We start from the raw sequence: 19,763 nt of genomic DNA on the forward strand, positions 1-19,763 counted from the left end.
TCGTTACACGTTCCAAAATGTCATTGGGGTGCATTCAATTCCATGAGCTGATCAACCTTTTTGTAGTACTCAAAGAGTCCGAAATTCGTGAAAGGTGCTTCATGATATGCGGAACATTCTGGTTCATATTTGATGTTAATTGGTATGGGGTTATCAGCGAACAAGCCTACAAAAGTAAAGGGTGTCCAGGGTCTAAAGATAAGCACCCCTCGCCATTTGACATGTACGACCAACGCGGGTGAAACGAAATCACCTATTGGGATTAATTAAAAGACTCATGCGGGATACTACCGTACCTCCCTCATTTCAATCAACGTTCCTGGTAGGAAAGAAATAGAGTCCAAAAAAAGAATACAATCATATTGTAAGACAGATATAGTTATGCAGAAAGGTGGACACTTGTGGGATTGATCTAGATTCTGGAGAAATCCCCACGGTTGTACCAAATTTTGCAAGCATATAGATGAATTTCCTCTGATCCCGGGTATACTGTACTAAAGCAAAACGGTCAAGCGGGACGAACCGCAATACTCTTTTCTTCATTGAGCTCGATACGATTCAAGACTTTTGACAGTCTCTAGACAGTCTCTAGATACTATTTTCTCCTCTCACCTAGTCAACAAAGAAGACCTTGGTGATTAAGTTACAGGTACAACACGTATATTATCATCGAGACCCTCTTATCAAATTACGCGACAGCTCGACAAACCTGCCGTGTTGCAACCGCATCGATACCGACCGAAAATCGTCGAGCTTGACGCACTCCGAAATCCCGGAAATTTAATCATATTCTGACCGATCTGAAGGACTACAATATAAAGATGCATGTGAATACGACATTAAAGAACCCCCGCCAAGCACCCCTTATACCATGAACCTATCATCAGATCCTTCAAGATATTGCAAATCGAATCACGAATTGTGCAACGCAGTAGGAGAAACGTGGGGTTTGCGGCTCGTAGCCAGTCCCTCGTCTCTCCGATATCGAATGTTGTCTCAAGTGGCACCGATAATTCCCGCAAGGAGATAGCAACTCTAGTACTCTACCCCATCCTCGCACACCATACTGATCAAGAATTCGGAAAGCATTGGGTGGGTTTTGATTGGAGTGTAACTTGACCAAAGTATGTGATGAGATGGTTTCTTGGTACACTGCTTGGAATCGGCAGGCATGTTTGTCGCAATTTATGCGTGCGACATATTTATCCTGATAAGGTACCCCCCACGTTGTCAGGATGTTCTTTGGACGGCTTATGTTCAGTACAATCCGAGATAGTTGTTGGTCCACCAGTGATCTTCATCTCATCTGCTAATTGCACGTGATCCGGTATTCATCTTTTACCTTTGTTTGATTCAGATGGCAGGGAATTTTAGTGTTCAATCCTCTCTTGATCAAATTACTCATTGTTGTAATCTTCAATTCCAAATGATTCCATGTCGTGTGTTATACTTTCACATTGGTTGTCACACGTGGTAAGAATGCCTCCTTCCCCATACTTGTACTTTTACAATATCAAACTCCAAGGATCCAAGTGGGTTTCGGCATTCAACTTTTCGATAGACAACATATTTGCTTTTAACCTTGGAGCGTCTCGCACTACCTACCCAATGTCCCCTAAACAAGTTTCATCCTTCCAAGCTTTCAAAGTGCTAAAATGACAAGGACTTTTGCGCAATCTAGATGATAATAGCTCGGACTATGTATGTGTACACGAACAGCTTCTCCATACACAAGGTCATGTATATATTAACGTTACCAAACTTCCATTACAACCCTCCTATTGGCCATTGCCGACAAGTGGGGTGGAAATCGTGGGCGGCAAGAACATGACTGTCCCCCAATCAATCAGCAACTGAGATACCTAGCATAATTGATACTTTTCTCTTCCTCTTACTAATGTGTTTCTGATTTTTGAATTTCAATTGCATATATCCAAATTTTACCTATTCAACACAAGTTGTGTCTTACTTTACAATGGGCGAACTAGACGAATTGGTGACTACTTTACTCGGTACTTTTACCAGTGGTATAAGACTTCTCAGAGCTCGTCGCAAGAGACAGACAAACAGCAGTAGAAAGATCGATCATGACAATTGCGAAGAAACTCTTCTCATAAAGTCATTCAAACAATCCAGATCAGATATCCGAGAGGCATACACAAGGGAATCCATCAAATCTGGCCCCAAATTCTCCAAAGGCGATGGTATGAATCACAACCCTCACATTTGCAAGCTCCACATTCTCATTCCAAGCCAGCGAAAGCGCGCTCTTCACTATCTACCATACTATCCCGACTAAACACTGCTTTCACCTCCGCGGTCGCATTATTTTCCCAGGGCAAAGTCAAGCCCGCCGATCAAGAACTCTTCATCAAACTCTCCAACAAATCCCGCGCGGAAACCATCACTGCCCTCGATAGCCTCTCCAAGCGCCTATCAAAATCTTCCCCCTCCCTCGTATCCCGTGATCCCGCAACCCGCAGTCCAAACCATCGTCGAAAACGACATCAAACTCCCCCTCCCCCTCCACCCATCCCCACCAAACCCACCGCTCTGGGTCCAGCCACAAAAAATGGCTGGATCAGACCCAAACCCACGAAAAAAGATATCCCGAAATCTAAACCCCAAGCCCGGAAAGCAACGCTCACAAAATCAACACTGAAAGAAAAGTCAGCGCCCTCGCAATCCTTCACGCTACTAGAAGAGAAACAAGAAGCACTCCCCAAACGCGCAGCGGAAAATCGAAAATCCGGCTTCTCTTTCGCGTCAGATAGTACGAAACTGTAAGTACGATTCCATCGTCTCCTCTTTTCTTATCTTTCTTTTCTTTCTCAAAAATATAAACATCACATCACATCACATCTCCATCAATATCTCCATCTCCATCTCCACCCCTCAAAAAAAAACACCACTCACCTCCCTCCCTCCATCCAGCGGCGAGATCCCAGACTCCAGAATGGCAATACTACTACAACCTGATACTGGTACTAGTACTTCATCCCATAATCAATATTCCCGATACTATCCCACCGCGGTAGCATTCCCCCTAGCGCCGTATCAGCCCGCGCCGCGAAAACGACGGTTTGGCGTGCGGAAATTGTGGAAATGTAGATCGGGGGAGGAGGGGTTGGGGTATGGTCATGGTATTGGTATTGGTAGTGGGAATGGGAGTGGGAGTGGGAGTGCGGGGTGAATGGTTGGGATGGGATATATCTAGATACCTACCTACTTATTTTATCTCTTGTGTTTTATATCTACTTTTATGGCTGTGTGTGTATGTAGGTGTGTGTGTATGTGGGTGTGTGTGTATGTAGGTGTGTGTGTATGTAGGTGTGTGTGTATGTAGGTGTGTGTGTATGTAGGTGTGTGTGTATGTAGGTGTGTGTGTATGTAGGTGTGTGTGTGATGTTTATGATGTTGAAATAATCTGATTTTCTAGATAATTGGTTCTAGAGACTTTTACTTCGGACACTTCATTGCTGTAAGAAAGAAGGCTTTGGTGTTGCGAAAAAGATAGAAGGTTTGCATATGTATCTTTGATTTGCAGATTTCCATAGTCTGCATACCAAATTTCGAATCTTTAGACATATAATATTTTCAAAAAGTTGGCGAGGTTGAATTATTTCTCAGTATATCCAAATTTCAATATCCCAAGTCCAAATCAGTCACAGTCGTTATCAGCACTGTCCCTCATAAATCTCTCCCATCGTACCCCCCCTCATACATCCCTCCCATCCCTCCCATCCCATTCCACCCCCCCTCCCCCCTTCATCCTCCTCAATTTCTCCCCCAACCTCCCAGCAACCCCCCACCTCTCCGCTCCCAGCCCATCCAAAACTTTCCTCCCCTCCCCCAACATCCTCCTCGCCCCCTTCCCATCCCTCGCACACAAATTTCCCACCCCCATAACCAGCGCTCGCATCCCCTGTCCCCTCTTCACAAAAAGCTGGACGAGCTCGTCATCTGCCGGTCGATCGAGTTGCATCGTGCTGGGATAGGGATGATAGAATTGTTCTTCTTCTTCCGAGTCTTCCTCCCTTCCTTTTTCTCTCTCCTTTGATGTTCCCTCATCTCCGTTCTCGGATGCATCTCTCGCACTACCATATCTCTCCCCATCCCTCTCTCTATGATAAACACCCCCCTTACACTCCGCAAATAGGCCATAAGCCCAAAGCGCCAACGTCGCGAGATAAACCGCCTCAGCCTCATAAAACGCATCGATACTAAATCTTCGCACATGCCAAAAAAGCGCGCCTGCGTGAATAATTGCCAAACGTGCTTTATGCTGATCTTCCGTTGCCCATCTCTTGACATAATCGCGTGCTTGAAGTATCTCTCTTTCTCTCTCATTCTCCCGATCTGCATCTCCCAGATTCGGGTTTCGAGTGGTGTGTGCAGAGGCGAGATACTCTGCAAGTTTCACAATGTGTAGAAAGGGCGTGAGGAGCACCACCCTCGCTAAGTGTAGGTGTAGAACGGTGGGGTGTTCCATGCCGCTTGCAGCTCCAATGACGCTATTTGCATGCCAGTGTAATATATCCAAGCAATCGCAGGCGGAATTGCGCCAATTTGTATATGTTTGGATGCCTGGTAGCCAGATGGGATGATTCGAGGTAGTGTGCGGGAAGGATAGTTTTGAGACTGTAGGAGTCCATTGGGTAAGGGGTTGTGATAGGTAGTTTGAAACTTCCCAGGTGCGTCGGAAAAGACCATGGATCAGAAGGATACGAGAAAATTCACCTGTGGAGGATAGCAGTCGTTTTTCGGTGTACATGCGCTGGAGGGCGTTCTGGAGGGTAGAGCTTGCTGCGACGTAAATTGTGAGAATGGCGGGGTTGGATGATGGGGGTTGCTAGATACGTACATGAAGAACAGCTGAGAAGTTGTTGCCATTCAATTGCTGATTCTGCTTCCCATAAAACTTCCTGGCATGGTAAGAATACCGAACTATCGTCTAGCGATAAGCTGGGGCGAATTTGAAAGTGGAAGTACCACATGCTATCTAGGAGCTAGGGAGCGTAAGAACTTATCGTATGAAGATGGAAATAGAAACGCATACCCAAATACAATAACCTGTCCTTCGAATACTTTCAGTATCATACCATTCTTTCCATTCTCTATTAGCCTGTTCCGTATCATTTGGACTTGTCTGCGACACTGCAATTCTCGGTATTTGATTCGAAGTTTTCCATTCATTACAACAGAAATCGTTAAGATCCCTATGATATGATCTCGCTGCGTGTGATAACTCATCACTACCGCAATACATCATACCTACACAGTTTAGAAGTTTAATTTGTATCATCATTACCTTCGTACATCTCGAATCCCCATCATTGCTGACTGACATGATTGCACGTCGAAGAAATTCATGCATGGGTTTTGCGTGGTTTCCATTACCATGGTAATGACTTCCTACAGCCGCCATAGCTAAAAGAAAAAGCCAGTGAGAAGCCGAAATATTGAAAGATGGCAGGTGAAGAAATGGTAATGTTTGATGGAAAGAGTCAATATAGTGAGCTATAAAGCGGCTCAGTGTGTACAAAGATGGGAATCGTGTGTATTGGAATGGCGTAAAATATGGCGAGTTCTCGATGCATGTTTTTTCGAATGCATCCTGAATAATGCTGTAGATTTCGTGTGGTAACTGTCTATAATCCGAGGAATGGTCATTAGTATCATCAACTGGAAAAGCAAATCTTCCGTTCAAATCGTCAACCGAGGGGTGTGATATTGATGGACATGAGTTGGCAGTCTCGGATGGAGCTTTTCGAATACGGGGTAATCTCGAACCATGCCCGTCAACATAGTATCTACCAGTGCTTTGCGTAGTCAGAGAATTAGGACTTGTTGGAGCACCTTCACTAGATATTGTTGGATTGGGAGAATCATTTGTATGCAGTTGCGCTTGAATTTGTGGGGACGGTGGAAAAATGGCTGTATTGATTGAATACGCAGGCCTTCGGATAGATTCTCCTGGGACGGTAACAGGTGATGAGCCATTCAGATCTGTCCTGTCATCAATCATTCTCACTGCGTCATCATCTAGTTGATAGTCCGGAGCCCAATCGTAAGGTAGCCAGTTGATGGAGGATGCATTATATTGAGCCCAAGAACCAGCACTTTCTGGCAAACCTTCAGCAAGACCTGTATCCTGAATATGTAGCTGATGTGAAGCCTGGCTCGTTCCAATCAACAACGAGTTGGCAGCTCCATCAAGATCCATAATTGAATGAAGGGGTAACATTGAAGGTGAAGTTGATTGATGGTTAGGAGATGTGGTCAAGTTTGCGCGAGCATCTTCTGACATTTGATTTTCTGTTGGATGGTTTGACGGAGAAAATTGGCTGAATGGTTGGTGAACCCCAGAATTCATAATTTGGATATTCATCTGTTGACCAGTAACATCCAGATTCTCCAAGCCAAACTCTGAACGGTAATGACTAATCGAAGATCTCGGGTTCATTTGCGTATTGAGCGGTGAATCAACATGTGACCACGAAATTGGAGATTGCGGACTCGTGATTCCTTCCCCAGTTCGACCATTTTCAACCCAAACCCTTTCATTTGACACTTTCTCGTATATCCCATTGGATTCTCGACGTTTTTCGTTGACCATAGCACCAGAAGACGAGGGAAAAGTACACTCAATTGATCTTTTCGCGCATGCTTCGCATGGATTTCCACCACTGCATCTTCTTCTCGCCATTGCACAAGCCGAACAAGCTCTAGCTCCTCTTCCCAGCAGACTTCGTTTTGCTTTCTTGTGAACCAATTCATGTCGACGCAAAGCATCACTTTGAGCATTAGCAATTATCTCCGGTCATCCATTGATACACGATCTGTGGATAGCACCTTCCAAACTCACATCCGATAAAAACTCTTCCTACACCCCCTAGCTTCACATCTCAGCCATCCCTCCTTTGTATGGCTCTTCTCATGTCTCGTCAAATGTTCCACTCTCCCAAATGTTTGTTCGCAACTCGTGCAACTGAACCTTGCGGTCCTCGCAATTTCTTCTTGCTGTGTATCTTCACTGCCATCTATTGTACCATTAGTCCAATTCTACACATTGACGTACGTACAACATATGTAAATGCAGAGCGTTTAATGAATCACACACTCAATTCGACATCCAAGGATCCGATACGACTGCGGTTTCCTTGAGAATTGCCTGTAGCATGGCCATCTTCCCTCAATTGAGAATCCATAGCATTTCAATGTTTTTTTGGGTGTCGATATTTATCCTCCGTCTCCTAGGTACCTCGTTTTAGCTCGTCCAAAAAAACATGACCATATCAACATAAATACCCAATAAGACGAAACATCGAACATCTCAAACCAAATATCCAACCTTCACCAGCCCGCACCATCCACGTGTGCTGGCCCGTACAACCCAACAAGCGCTATTTCCCCGCATCTCCGCATATCAGATTTCATACGATGGAAATGTAAATGCAAGGGCTTTCAACCTTGTCATGTTGATGATTGGTCGCGCATATAACGGGTGACAAAATTCGGCCAGTAAAAAGACCGAGGTGAAGCTAAGATCTATGGGGTACGAGATAAATTCACGTGATATTGAATTCTCCGTTTGTCTCTTTTATGTTGCCACTTATTTAACAATGCAATCTGTTATATTTCCTTCCATCATTCATTCATTTATTCAAATAAATTGTGTGAGTTTATAAACATCTCATTGAAGTTTGATGTATACTCGAGTATCACCACCCTACTAATCTAGCTTTATCTATTATCCTCCTCATTCATTTCTCAAGTCCATTTCCATCCATCTTGTGATACATGCATGCAAGACCAGCTTTGCAATATTTTCCGTCCCTTCCATCCTTCCACATGTCCTTCCTTTATAAATGTCCATATCTTGTGCATATGCCCAGGCCATTTCCCAAAACTCCCCGCTAAACTGCAAAATGTAGCACCGCCCAAAATGCCAAGATATCATCCGGTCGTCCCCATCATCATATATATACATGCAACCTAATACTCATACACATTACCTCCCATACCTCATCTTCTATCTCTTTCTCGCACCCTTCATTTATCACGGATTGTTTCGCCCAAATAGCCCATATCCTCCAAGAAATCCGCTAACGCACTCCCTCCTATTTTCGCGCTGCTTTCTTGAATTCCGTTTGCGAACCCCGAATCGCGAGGATAAGAATCATTACTATTTGTTTTTGATATTGGATTTGAAGCCTTGCGAATAGTCTGTTCCGAAGCAATATCTTCATCTGGTAAGCTATATCCTATAAATTTTCTTTTTTCCACCTCGGAGATCATTGGATTATATGTAAAAGTATCGCCCGTTTCTTCATTCAAATCGCTTTCATCATATGAATCGAAAATTGATGATGTATCGCTGAAGCCGAAATGGGAATCCGTTGGTGAAGTAAGAGCCGTTGATGCGGTGGAGACAGAGAAGTGGGACATTGGTAGATTCAAAGTAAGGTTTGGAGGAGGAGGAAATGAAATAGGAGATGTAAACGCATCATCTGGAAGTCGTGGTAGTGGCTTGTAAGTATTAGAGGTTGGTGATGGTTGCCGACGAAATGGCGCTGGAGATAATCCGGTGATACTGTCGTTATCTTCAAAGACAAGTTCTTTGAACTGTGTGGCAAAGTTGTCATCATCTTCGCAGTCTTCGGAAATGTCCTCAGGTATACCAAGAGACATAAGACTGTTGTGCACAGAATCGTGCGCTCTGGTAAAAGATGATTTTCTAGAAATTGGTTCGAATCGAGTCGGGCTAGTTTGATGAATAGTGTTTGAGTTTGTTGAAGAACTACTTCGTGTAGTAGCCTGACTGATATCGGGCTCAGATGATCGCCTTGAAGCGAGTGGGGGAATAGGCGATGAAGGTTGTGATCGGCGGCCGGAAAAAAGTTTTGTTGCCCAACCAAGCTTTCTATCTTTTGCCCAAGGACATGGCTTTTCCGTGACCTCCGCGCCCGAAGACGATAATGAAGCAGGTCGGGCAACATTTGGCTTCGATGGAGGAGCACGAGGGGGCATAAATTTATCCGCAGGATTCATTGTTTTGGCTTCTGTAATATTTATAGAGTCCATGGAACCACTTCGAAGTCGTGGTGGAGAGACTTCAACTGGGACCCAGAGGATATTAACTGGTTGGCCTGGCATATAAGGACAAGTAGTAGTGGAAGGTATAGCCGTGTCATGAACTTCGATGCCGTCATCAAGCTCATACTAAAATTGTAAGTATTTTTCCTTCAGTGTTTGGGATATTAACATACATAGTAATAGTATGTTGATGCCATTTTCAAACCACCGGTCCTTTTCGAGGAACCGTTTCCATCGCCATCACAGATGATATCGTCAAATGTGTGGCAACCTCGCCATTGCTCACGAGAGCGTCTTGAGTCTCGCTCCATTGGGTATCGTTTGGTGAAATTATCCCAAGATCCGATGAGATGGACTGATTGTGTTCTAGGAGTTGCTTGACTAAATAGAGCGTCCAATTAGTTGTTATTATGAGTTAGGTATTATGATAAAACAATATGTTCAGTCCTTGGGGGCAGGATGGTCTCTTATGTTCATATTCGGACACGGTCTATTAGACATTCCGATGGGCTTTGCAAAAATCCATCTCATATCTTGGCAAAGCAAGAGCAACAAACTTCCACTAAAGATGCAGCTCGCATGCCGAAGTTTCGAAGACAACGTATGTCACTAGCAGTTCCCAAGCATCTGCACAACAGACGTCATACCAAGCTTGTGACGAGAGTTCATCTAGTGATAGATGATTCTATAATAGAAAGTTCTTCAATGCTCGCAAGAGAAAGATGTCCACCATGCCCAAGTCGAAACATGCTATCTTCTCCGAGGGTTCCGTTGGGCATGAAGCCCAGACCTGGCCGGTAAACTTTACCAAATATATTCCACGCAATGCATGGACCCAAGGCAATGAACGGCTTTCAACAAACAAACTTTCCCTCACTCCAATGATGTATCAAGGGATGATCAATGCGCACACAAAACACGTGATACAATACTGAATTTGAGTTCAAGGAGGAAACAAAAACGACTACACTTACAACATGAAAGTAATTAGAGTAGTGTCCATGATTTCGGGAGGGTTGGAGAAGAAACAAAGCGAGTTAGATAAATTAGAGTTTTGTAGGAACTTCAACGGCTTCTGGAGCGGTGCATCGTTTGGAATCTTTGAATTTGCGGGGAGATCGTAAAGAAGGCCGGATTTGAAAGATTGTCTGATACTACAATACGTCCGAAGTGTTTACTTGGACCTGGGATCCAGGCGTTCGTCCAATCCGAATCCTTTGATGTTTATTATGGCGTTATGAGAGCCAAACTTTCTCCTTCAATGAATTTCGATGCGAGCTTTTTGAAACTGTGGAGCCGCGGTGACAGGAATTGGCGAGGTCAAGAGGTATGTCCGTGGTTAATGATAAAGAGGGTCTGCGCAGATGAGAATCCAGATTTTATTGTTGATGGAAAGAATTGATTTGAAAAAGATTGAAATGTTGTATCATACTAGGAGTTTGTTGAAAAGAGAAGTTGTGTATAGGTAGGATAAAAAGTCAAAAAACTAAAATGGGAAAGACCAGGTGATGAAACCTCCAATTCGGAAATTGCTTCAAGTAAAGGAGGAATCTAATAAGATGGATGGCGGAGAGCATTTGATATAAAAATCGAAGAGATACTACTCCGTACATTAAACAGGATACCCATAGACCACCTGGGCAAAGGGTAGAGTATGTTAAGTATGGAGCTTCAATTGTGTAGTTTTGAGCTATGAATTACTAGTTGACGAGTGGATGCGCCGAGCTGGGTTTATGGGTCATCTGGTATTTCAGGTAGATTGTGTATCTTCTTTATTTAGACCACTTAGGAATAGTTTGACGTTACTATTAAATGATATAGAAAAGTCTTCAGCTGAAAGAAAAAACGAAGTGAAGGGGGTTGATGTGATTTGACATGATTTGATATGGTTGGTGAGATTTATTGAACATTACCTCGCATACGAGTACATGTATGTATGTATGGTATGTATGGTTAAGCGGTCGAAAATATGAGGAAATGTGAAGGAAGTCCTTGTACTCTGTACCTACATATGATAGTAACCTTGGAAGAGGGTGTGAGGGTGTGCCAGCCATGCATGGTGGCGTAGATATACTCTTTCTAGAATTGAGGCTTACCGAGGCTTACTGAGGCTTGAAAGTTGGATAGCTGATGAGGATATTGCAGGTGATGGATATTGATAGATATTGAGGATATTGCAAGTGATGGATATTGCAGGTGATAGATGTTGATAGATACTTAGGTATTGAGAGATATTGAACAATAATCAATTTCCACTGGAATACTCACCGGGGCAGGTAAGGTTTGTCTTGAAACCGGGAGTGGAGGCTTATTATTATCCAGTATTACCTATTTATATATATACACATACAAACCTAGGTATATATAATATTGGAAGTTTATTGCATAAATTGAACCTTAATGAAACCTGAATGAAGAGGCTTTCCCCTCTCTTCAATGCCTTGCTCTGAACTTCTTGATTCTTTGGTACACCAGCGAGACGAAGTACTCACCACTCACCACTCACCACTCACCACTTACCACCTGCACATTCTTTCCCTGGTTCTTTCCCTGGCTTACCAACTTTTTTTGCATGAATTCTTCAATCCCATATCCATCTTTCCCGTAGATCTTACCTGTCTGATTTTCAATGGAATTTTCTTACAGGCCGAAGATTCCGATTCTCTTGACATCGTTGGTTTCACTATCGACTATTGTCGGCGATCATCTTTGATTGAAGAGGATTCAACATCTCTCTTTGGGTCTCTTTGGATCTCTTTCGGAGCCTTTCTTCCCTACCTTAGGGGTTGATGCCGGAGTGGAAGGTGGGCCATTTCCGGTGAAGTGGGGTTTATCCTTCCTTCGTCTTGTTTTCTTTTGGTCCGAGTACGTACAGCTGGAGAATACAGAATACAGTAAGTAGGGTGGTGTTTGGTCCTCGAGAGTTCATTTGTACCACTGCAGGCGAATCGAATGTGATTGACTACATGGATATGGCCCATGAACCGTGCGAGAATGATTGGAGGAGATGAGAGGAGATTCCTACCACTAGAAGTGACAGAACCCCTTTTTGCAAGCCTCTGCAGCAAGATTCAAGACGTCCATGTCAAAGTTTGGTAAATCCCTTTCTATGGGCTTCCTCAACCTCTCTCGGCGGCGTCAAAACGTACCTTTACCCCTCATATCCAACGACCAGATTCAGAATATTGCAGATTCTACCAACGGTACAGCAGTGTACAGGACAAACCATTGACCATAGCTTTGTTGGTCTTTGCGTGCAAAGCTTACAAATGCATATTGATATTGGTATGTACTGTAACCACAAGGTAAGAATACGCAATACGAGATAGCATGGGAATTGGAATTGGAATTGAAATGAAATGAAATTGAGATTTTTTATTAAAATCATTATTGCTGGCCGTGCGAGATGTGGTTACTACCTAGGTCAGATCGGCTCAGATCGGTTCAGGAATCTTTGGGATCGATAACCGATATTGGAATGGAAGCAAGTCGAACTGTCGGACGGTCGGAATCCCAATGAGTTTGTTTAATTCTTGACAATACCTTTATCCCATGCCGAATTGGAATTACATTATAATAATAAGATTTACAAATTTATTATGCGTTTATTATAAGTTTTATCACACGTTTATTATAAGATTAGATTGCACATATCATATACGTACTAGGTAAGCGAATCAAAAAAGTCCGAAACAAATGACATATGCCTTACCTACTCTGGAGGAAGGTGTCGTACTTCGTACAAAGTATGTGTTAGTGGAGCTGATTTGCCAAAGTGACGGGAATTCCACAGCTGCAGCCTTACCTCCTCGCAAAAATAACCAAATCGGGCTAGCGTGTTCTTGCTTTGCGTACGGAGTAGTACCTACCTGCTTCCACTAAGATTCACGAAACACATTCATCAACGAGATATATGCTCATCGACGACGACTACAACATGCATCTTCGATCGATCAAGAGACCGCCTACACTATCAACACACATAAACTGGACAACATATACGGAATGAGTAAGACGATCCTGATGGCTGAAACTTTCATGCTGTCCAACCACCATGATACCGTATGCTCAGCCATATCCTTCACGAAAACAATTGATTGCGCATCGTAAGCTTACAGTGTTGCTGACGAACCTACCAACCTTCATCAAATGATAAACATCGTGCATCGTACCACCAATCACCAAATGTCCCAAGACTCGGTATTCGTCAAGCCTGCAGACTATCGTCCTCGGGATATCCTTCTAGGGTGAAGCATGATGTACCCCAGAACACGGGAAGTGCATCACAGATCATCACTGGGGCGTACGAGAGGAAGCAAAATCTCAAAGTTTATTTGGATATCGAAGCTGGAGCTGTGGATTTTGGAGTTCTCTCCTGGGAACCATTTTAAACTTTGTCCATTCAATTTTTGAAACGTGCATCGACCTCAATGGTTCTACGATCACGTTGTCTGTGCCTTACGAGCATGTGCGTACGAGCAGGATGAATTGACAGCGCTTAATGTCACCATATCCTTCTACCATATCATTGACAGTTTTCTTCATTTACTCATGTTCTACAAACAAAATTATTTATGATGATTGTTACGGCAAAGTGTCCTGACAATATTCCTTCCTCGTGTCTTTGTTTCCATTTCATTTCCATGATTTCGAACCACGCGTTTTCTTTCTGGCCACCTCCTTTCTTACCCGTACTTCTGGTTTCAAATTGATCTGATGTATACTATGATTGACGTTGGAAATCGAGAGCATGTTAATCAGATGGCAAATAGTTTCATGTTGGGTACTCCTAAATGTCCGAGACTGTTGTGCTCCCGCGCCAGGTTTCTGGTTGAACTTAAAACGTACTTTTCAAATACAGAGGTCCTAAAAGAGGGCCATAATGCGCGATTCTTCTTTTGTACTTTCCACATACTAAATTCTCAAAAGAGGTTCATGTTGCGCGATTCTTTTTTTGTACTTTCCAAATACCAAGTTCTCAAAAGAGGGCTACGATGCGTGATCCTTTTTTTTTGAGAAAAAGTCTATTTCAATCGGCTTGTATTCTCAAACAATTTGAATCTAGCCCTAAATCATTCGTTTTGACCTTCAGTTAATCGGTCTGGACCTTCATACAGCTGTGGCGGTCGGCTTAGACCTCAAGCCCATTTGCTTGAATGCTTGGAACTTTATATTCTCTAACGGGGACAGAATGGAATGGGCATAGACTTGTTCTCTAGGCTAATAATATTCCCCGGACAATACTTCCCGGACAATATGACTTCAGTTATCGAGTGTGACTGTGATCTTATCTAATCGCCGATTAACATACCAGTCTCCATCCATCCGTGGGATAATGAAGGTAGGGGCTCTACTGTATTTCTAGTACCTAGGTATGCAAGCAAGGTTACGAGAACGAAAACATACTGAGGTTTGGTGTCAGTTTTCGATGGAGAAGCTAGAGTTGACGTAGCAGTTCAGGTCTTGTTAGCATCAATTCAGTTCAGCTGAAGAGCTATTGATTTTCCCTTTGTGATATTTCCTGTCCGGCGTCTTTCAACAGATTTGTATTTCATCAATCGCAAACATCTGGCTTCCACTACTCAGTCTGTTACTCTTTTCCGTTCATATGACACATCTCGTATCTTACTCCACGTCACCTGTTTCTAATAATGTTCTTTCTCCCCTGAACGGACTAAAAATATCTTCGTTTAATGCTTTCCATTTCAAGTGATACACCGGTGAGTTGGTGACATCACAAGAAAGGAGGCTGTTGGGGGTTTTGCCATGTGCTTTACACTACTATTCAACTGACAAGAATTCATATTCATATTCATATACAAAGGAATACTCACACCCCTTATCTCCACACCGTACTTTTCAGCATTTTAGACACTCGTTCTAGTCTCAGGTTGATGGGCCAATATGATAAAAGCTCAATATCAACCCACCAATCAATCAATAGTCATTTTCTAAAAGAAAGCTTTGTTGCATATCTGAAAAAAAAATGCTTGTTAGCCATGGTTGATAATCAAAAAAAAAATGTGTTTGAAAAAGAAAATTGAGCTTGTTAACCATGGTTGGATTACAGATGTGCAACAAAAGAATTTGGTTTGACCTCCTGTGTAAGAATCACCTGACATTTAATTCAAGATGTTCAAACTTTACTAGTAGTAAATTCTTTAATGATTCAGTCTATCTATACCTACCTACCTAATAATACTATGCTGACTACCTAGGTAGGTAGGTATGCATCCAAACTTTACAAGTCCGATTTCTAGACCACAAGTCACAGTTCAGTATTCAAGAGGATGGACTCAATTTCTCAAATTGAACTTTTCCGCACAATTCAAGTTCCCTAAGAGATCCGATTGAATCCCAACAAGAAAGGGTCTTTCACTTTCGAGATTGAATCTCAACATTCGAGTCATCTCGAAGATCAAATTAATTTCCAATATGGAACTGTACTCGGAGATTGAATTCCCCGGGTGGCTTTATATAAACGATTATCGTGTTTAGCTACCTAGTAGGTAATCGATCGCACCTAGACAAATCGCTCGGTGATCCATGTAGAAGTCAATATAAGAACATACAAATCGATTCACATAGTGCTCATAGTGCTCATAAGAAGTCAGAAACCCACATCTATACACATCCCCCATCAATCAATACCTTCTACAAAGAAAACGAGCTCCCATCTCTCCAGCCACCTTTCACCCAAGAGAAATCTCAAATCTCAAATCTCAAATCCCTCTCCGCAGGGAAACCCCGTCGGTAGAAAATATAAATTCCTCAGCTCGTGGTTGTTTGAACTTCTTTATGATAATCTCTTTCGTTCCCTTCCCTTTCAGAAACTCGCAGTCTGATTTATATCTTGCGAGTGGAAAAGAGTATCTTGGTTACTATGTATATTTTTCTATTAGGTAAAATCGAAGATGTCGTTTTTATTTTCTAGATTGGGTTTCGCAAGGGGGTTGGTTTTCTTGCTGGCGCTTTGGTTTGGTTGGTGTGTAGGTAGGTACTAGGTAGGTAGGTAGGTAGGTAGGTAGGTAGGTAGGTAGGTAGGTAGGTAGGTAGGTAGGTAGGTAGGTAGGTAGGTAGGTAGGTAGGTAGGTAGGTAGGTAGGTAGGTAGGTAGGTAGGTAGGTAGGTAGATAGATAGGGGTATCTGTTGATGATTGTTGGAGATGTTTTGGGGGTTGCTTTTTGATGTGTATATAGATTTCACTATTTGGTGTGATTTTTCTTTTCTGTGGGTGTTGGATTTGAATTGTTGGGATTGGAGTTGGAATTGGAATTGTTATTGTTATTGTGATTGTGATTGTGAGGCTTAGGTGAGAAGTTAAGAAGTGAACGGGTTGTTGTAAATCTACGTAGGTTACATACGGTACAACTAATGTTCATGAAATACTTTATCGTTTATACGATTCTTTAGGGTAGTTTTGTTTTGGCTCTGCTTCTTGATATACAGATGTGAGATTTTTCTCGGAGTGGACTTTTCGTCGGGTTGTGTGTGGATTTTTCGTTCGGGTTGTGGATTGATTGATGTTTGTTTGTTTGATCATTTCTCTTTTGTAGGATGGGATAGGATCTGAGTCTGAGAGGGGAGGGGACGGGACGGGAGTTTGATGATTGAATTGGTGGGGTTTGATGATTTGAGCTTTTGGAGGTATGTTTAAGTGTTGTGCTGAGGTTTTGTTGTTATTATTATTATTGTTGTTATAGATTCAGTTTTTGAAGAGTTTCGTCGATGCTCCACAGCACGATTTCGATTATTGATTCTTGGTTTTTGTTGATTTGTTACATTTATACTCTTTCACTGTTGTCCAAACCTTTTATCGAAGATTTTGTTGTTGTCGATTATCTATCTCCTCCAAGAATTCGACTTCTCCTCCTCGACACCACTCAAAAGCGAGCCTAAATCTCGGTGTTGCGTTGAAGTTGTCAGTCTGGGTGGTGCGACAGTCTTATTCCATTTGGAAATGTTGTATCCTCACTCCTAGGGTTAAATCTGTCTGTAAAGATTAGAGTTTATATAGATAGGTAAGTAAGTAAGTAAGTAGACATCCAAAAGATAGCTGAATAATTCACTAGTTGATGAGTTGGCTTAACTTCTTTCTCTACTAGTACTCCTTTTGAAAGAAAACTTTCTTCCGCCAAACTTGTGGATATATAAACCTCTGTTTTGATGCTGAAGATGAGACAAGTAAACTTCCTGACCTGGAAGAGGTAATCCAGAATGTCGTGCTGTGAGTTCTGTGCATCATGAGTGGTTACAAGAGGATACAGGCAAAAAGTTGGCGCGGGAGTGTGTGGAAAGATGTCAGAAACGGTCAAAAGAAAAATTCGTGGTTTATGGCGATAATAAGGTTCTGAGCGGCGGTAAGGAATTGTGTTTTTTGATTAATGACAACGATAATATATATATACGTTAAAGTAACTACCATCTAATTCAGTTCTCAGTTCGATGTCTTGGAATTCTGGCCTTCCAATGGCAAAGACGAGTTGAAGTTCGGAAGAACACAACAATAATATGCCATTTCTATTCCGATTTTTCTGGATATTGAGGTTGGTTGGAGAATGGGAAGTTTATGTACCTAAGAGTTGAAAGAAATATAAGGGTACTAGAGTGAGTACTTGAGTGAGTGTTATCGAGTGAATACCTATGGTGAAAGTATTAATGAGGGGTAAGGAGTGAGTCAACTACCTTGATAGTTAGGTATGATTCTCCCCGTCCGATATCATCTACATGTATTCAGTGAATTAGATTCTCTTTCCCGACTGAAAATGAAGATAAAGTCAAGGGCTCACAAGTGGGAAATCAAATGCATGTCAGTAGATATGAGTATATAAACACCACTCCAAACGATTGAAGTTCTATCATCCGCAAAATATCCTGGGTGAGGAGATAGTAGATGGGGAGTTCCAATCAGCGGAAGATTTAGAATATGGATATAGGAGGAATTTTGAAAGGAAATCGATTTTCTGGAATTGAGATTTGAGAAAAGAAGTTGAGAGAATTAGAAAGATAATGATATAGATATTTGATATTTATCGAGTGTCAATAGTAATGATTCATTCCAAATGATAACGTCAAGATATTCAACTATCATCTGATATTTATTAATATCGATAACATGTATATACACGCTCATCTTCAACTCTATCCTAATCATCATCTAAACTCAATATCTCGAGAATAGTCTCTACCCAATAATCGTCTAAAGATAATGAGGAGAAAGTAGGTACTCTTAAAACATTCGCCTGACTCCACTTTAGTAGAACATTATCATCTTTCAAGGAGTATCAAAGGGGACTAAGAGTGAGAAATGAGTATTTATATAGTACGTACTCACGGAGGGATTTGAGTGAATTTAATAAAGTGAATATCATGAAACGTTATATCTGAGTGCAGGTAAGTAGATTCTACAGTTTAGACCCCAATCTCAATACTAGATACCTTAATAATAGTCATACCTGCCTAACTTGTAACTCACAAGTCTAAAATTATATCTATAATCTAGTGAATCAAGACACCGCGGTTACAATTCTAGATTTCGGGAAGTAATATATATATATCTGTGTATTTCTCAGATGATTTAATCTCTAAAGTATCTGAAGCTCATAATCTCACACATTCCTACGCGATGGAGCGTAGGGTAGGTAGTGTTTGTTGTGCAGTGTGAAGGCTAAGCTGGATTGAATTGGATTATGAGTTGGGCGTGGAAATAGAAAATAGGGATTGGGGGATTGGGGAGGAAAGGGGTAGGGAGAGATTGATATGAGTGGGGAAATACTACTTGTGTATTGTTGGTCAGGAGATTAGGAATGATAATGATAAAGACCTACTGTCGTTTGATGGATAACAAGTTGTCATTCATATTCTTGATATCCCATGATTTGGGTTTTGGCTTAGATATACTCACAGTTTCAGTCTAGTCCTCGAAGTCGGAGTTCTGATGATGTTGATTAGTGTATCTCTTAGCGAAACCGTTCTCCGAGGTTTGAATCCTTTTAACGGTTAAGAAAAGAATAGAGGCGAAGTTTAGATAGAGACTAAATTGATCGTCATCCCACCTCCTATGTAAGGAATTCCTTCCCAGAGAAGCGAGGATCGGACACTAGACAATGAATTTACAAAAGTGAGGGTTTCGTTTCTCCCCCTGATGAATTAACGAGCAAATCGGTATTTTCAGTTCGAATATTTTCGTCAACTCAATCACGTATTTTATTCTCTAACCTTTTGGTTTTTTAAAAACCATCCGGCGTGCGCTTGAGAAAAGTAGACTAATTGTGTTTCTTTGAAGTACCGAATAAGGCCCTTTTTGTATGACTCTACAATTTCTATCCTTCCATGAGCAGTTCAGCTAGAGAGATGGGGTAATTGTTATGTGAATAATATCGTTTTTATCGTCGAAGATACCTCTATTACTGTCAAGTATTTCCATCACTGTCAAGTATTTCCATCACTGTCAAGTATTTCCATCACTGTCAAGTATTTCTATCACCGTCAATCATCTCTATCACTACCAACCAACCCATCACATCACATCATCAACAAATCCCAATCCCAATCCCAATTCCAATCGCCATCCCTCATCCCTCATCCCTCATCCCTCCTTATTCGTCCAACTAACCCCCCTCCCCCTCCCCTACTCCAACCCAATCAATACCATAATCATCTCC

At 42.0% G+C, this 19,763-nt stretch overlaps 3 protein-coding genes across 3 annotated transcripts; 1 reads left to right on the plus strand and 2 right to left on the minus strand.

Annotated features, from left to right (window-relative positions):
• Positions 1–1,975: 1,975 nt before the first annotated feature.
• EAE98_001876 (uncharacterized protein) lies at positions 1,976–3,193 on the plus strand (the record flags this gene model as incomplete). The annotated part of the gene is made up of 3 exons (XM_038949495.1): positions 1,976–2,204; positions 2,258–2,783; positions 2,935–3,193. The coding sequence occupies 3 exons, from the start codon at positions 1,976–1,978 to the stop codon at positions 3,191–3,193; spliced, it is 1,014 nt and encodes a 337-aa protein (XP_038814480.1).
• Positions 3,194–3,718: 525 nt separating this feature from the next.
• Positions 3,719–7,211, minus strand: EAE98_001877 (uncharacterized protein; the record flags this gene model as incomplete). The annotated part of the gene is made up of 5 exons (XM_038949496.1): positions 3,719–4,806; positions 4,865–4,947; positions 5,103–6,797; positions 6,998–7,043; positions 7,124–7,211. 5 exons carry the CDS (start codon positions 7,209–7,211, stop codon positions 3,719–3,721), a joined length of 3,000 nt encoding a protein of 999 aa, XP_038814481.1.
• An 844-nt stretch (positions 7,212–8,055) lies between these two features.
• EAE98_001878 (uncharacterized protein) lies at positions 8,056–10,102 on the minus strand (the record flags this gene model as incomplete). Its single annotated transcript, XM_038949497.1, has 3 exons — positions 8,056–9,225; positions 9,273–9,480; positions 10,074–10,102. 3 exons carry the CDS (start codon positions 10,100–10,102, stop codon positions 8,056–8,058), a joined length of 1,407 nt encoding a protein of 468 aa, XP_038814482.1.
• Between the last annotated feature and the right edge of the window lie 9,661 nt (positions 10,103–19,763).

Source organism: Botrytis deweyae (genome assembly GCF_014898535.1).
Source record: "Botrytis deweyae strain B1 chromosome Unknown BDEW_003, whole genome shotgun sequence".
NCBI classification, from domain to species: domain Eukaryota; kingdom Fungi; phylum Ascomycota; class Leotiomycetes; order Helotiales; family Sclerotiniaceae; genus Botrytis; species Botrytis deweyae.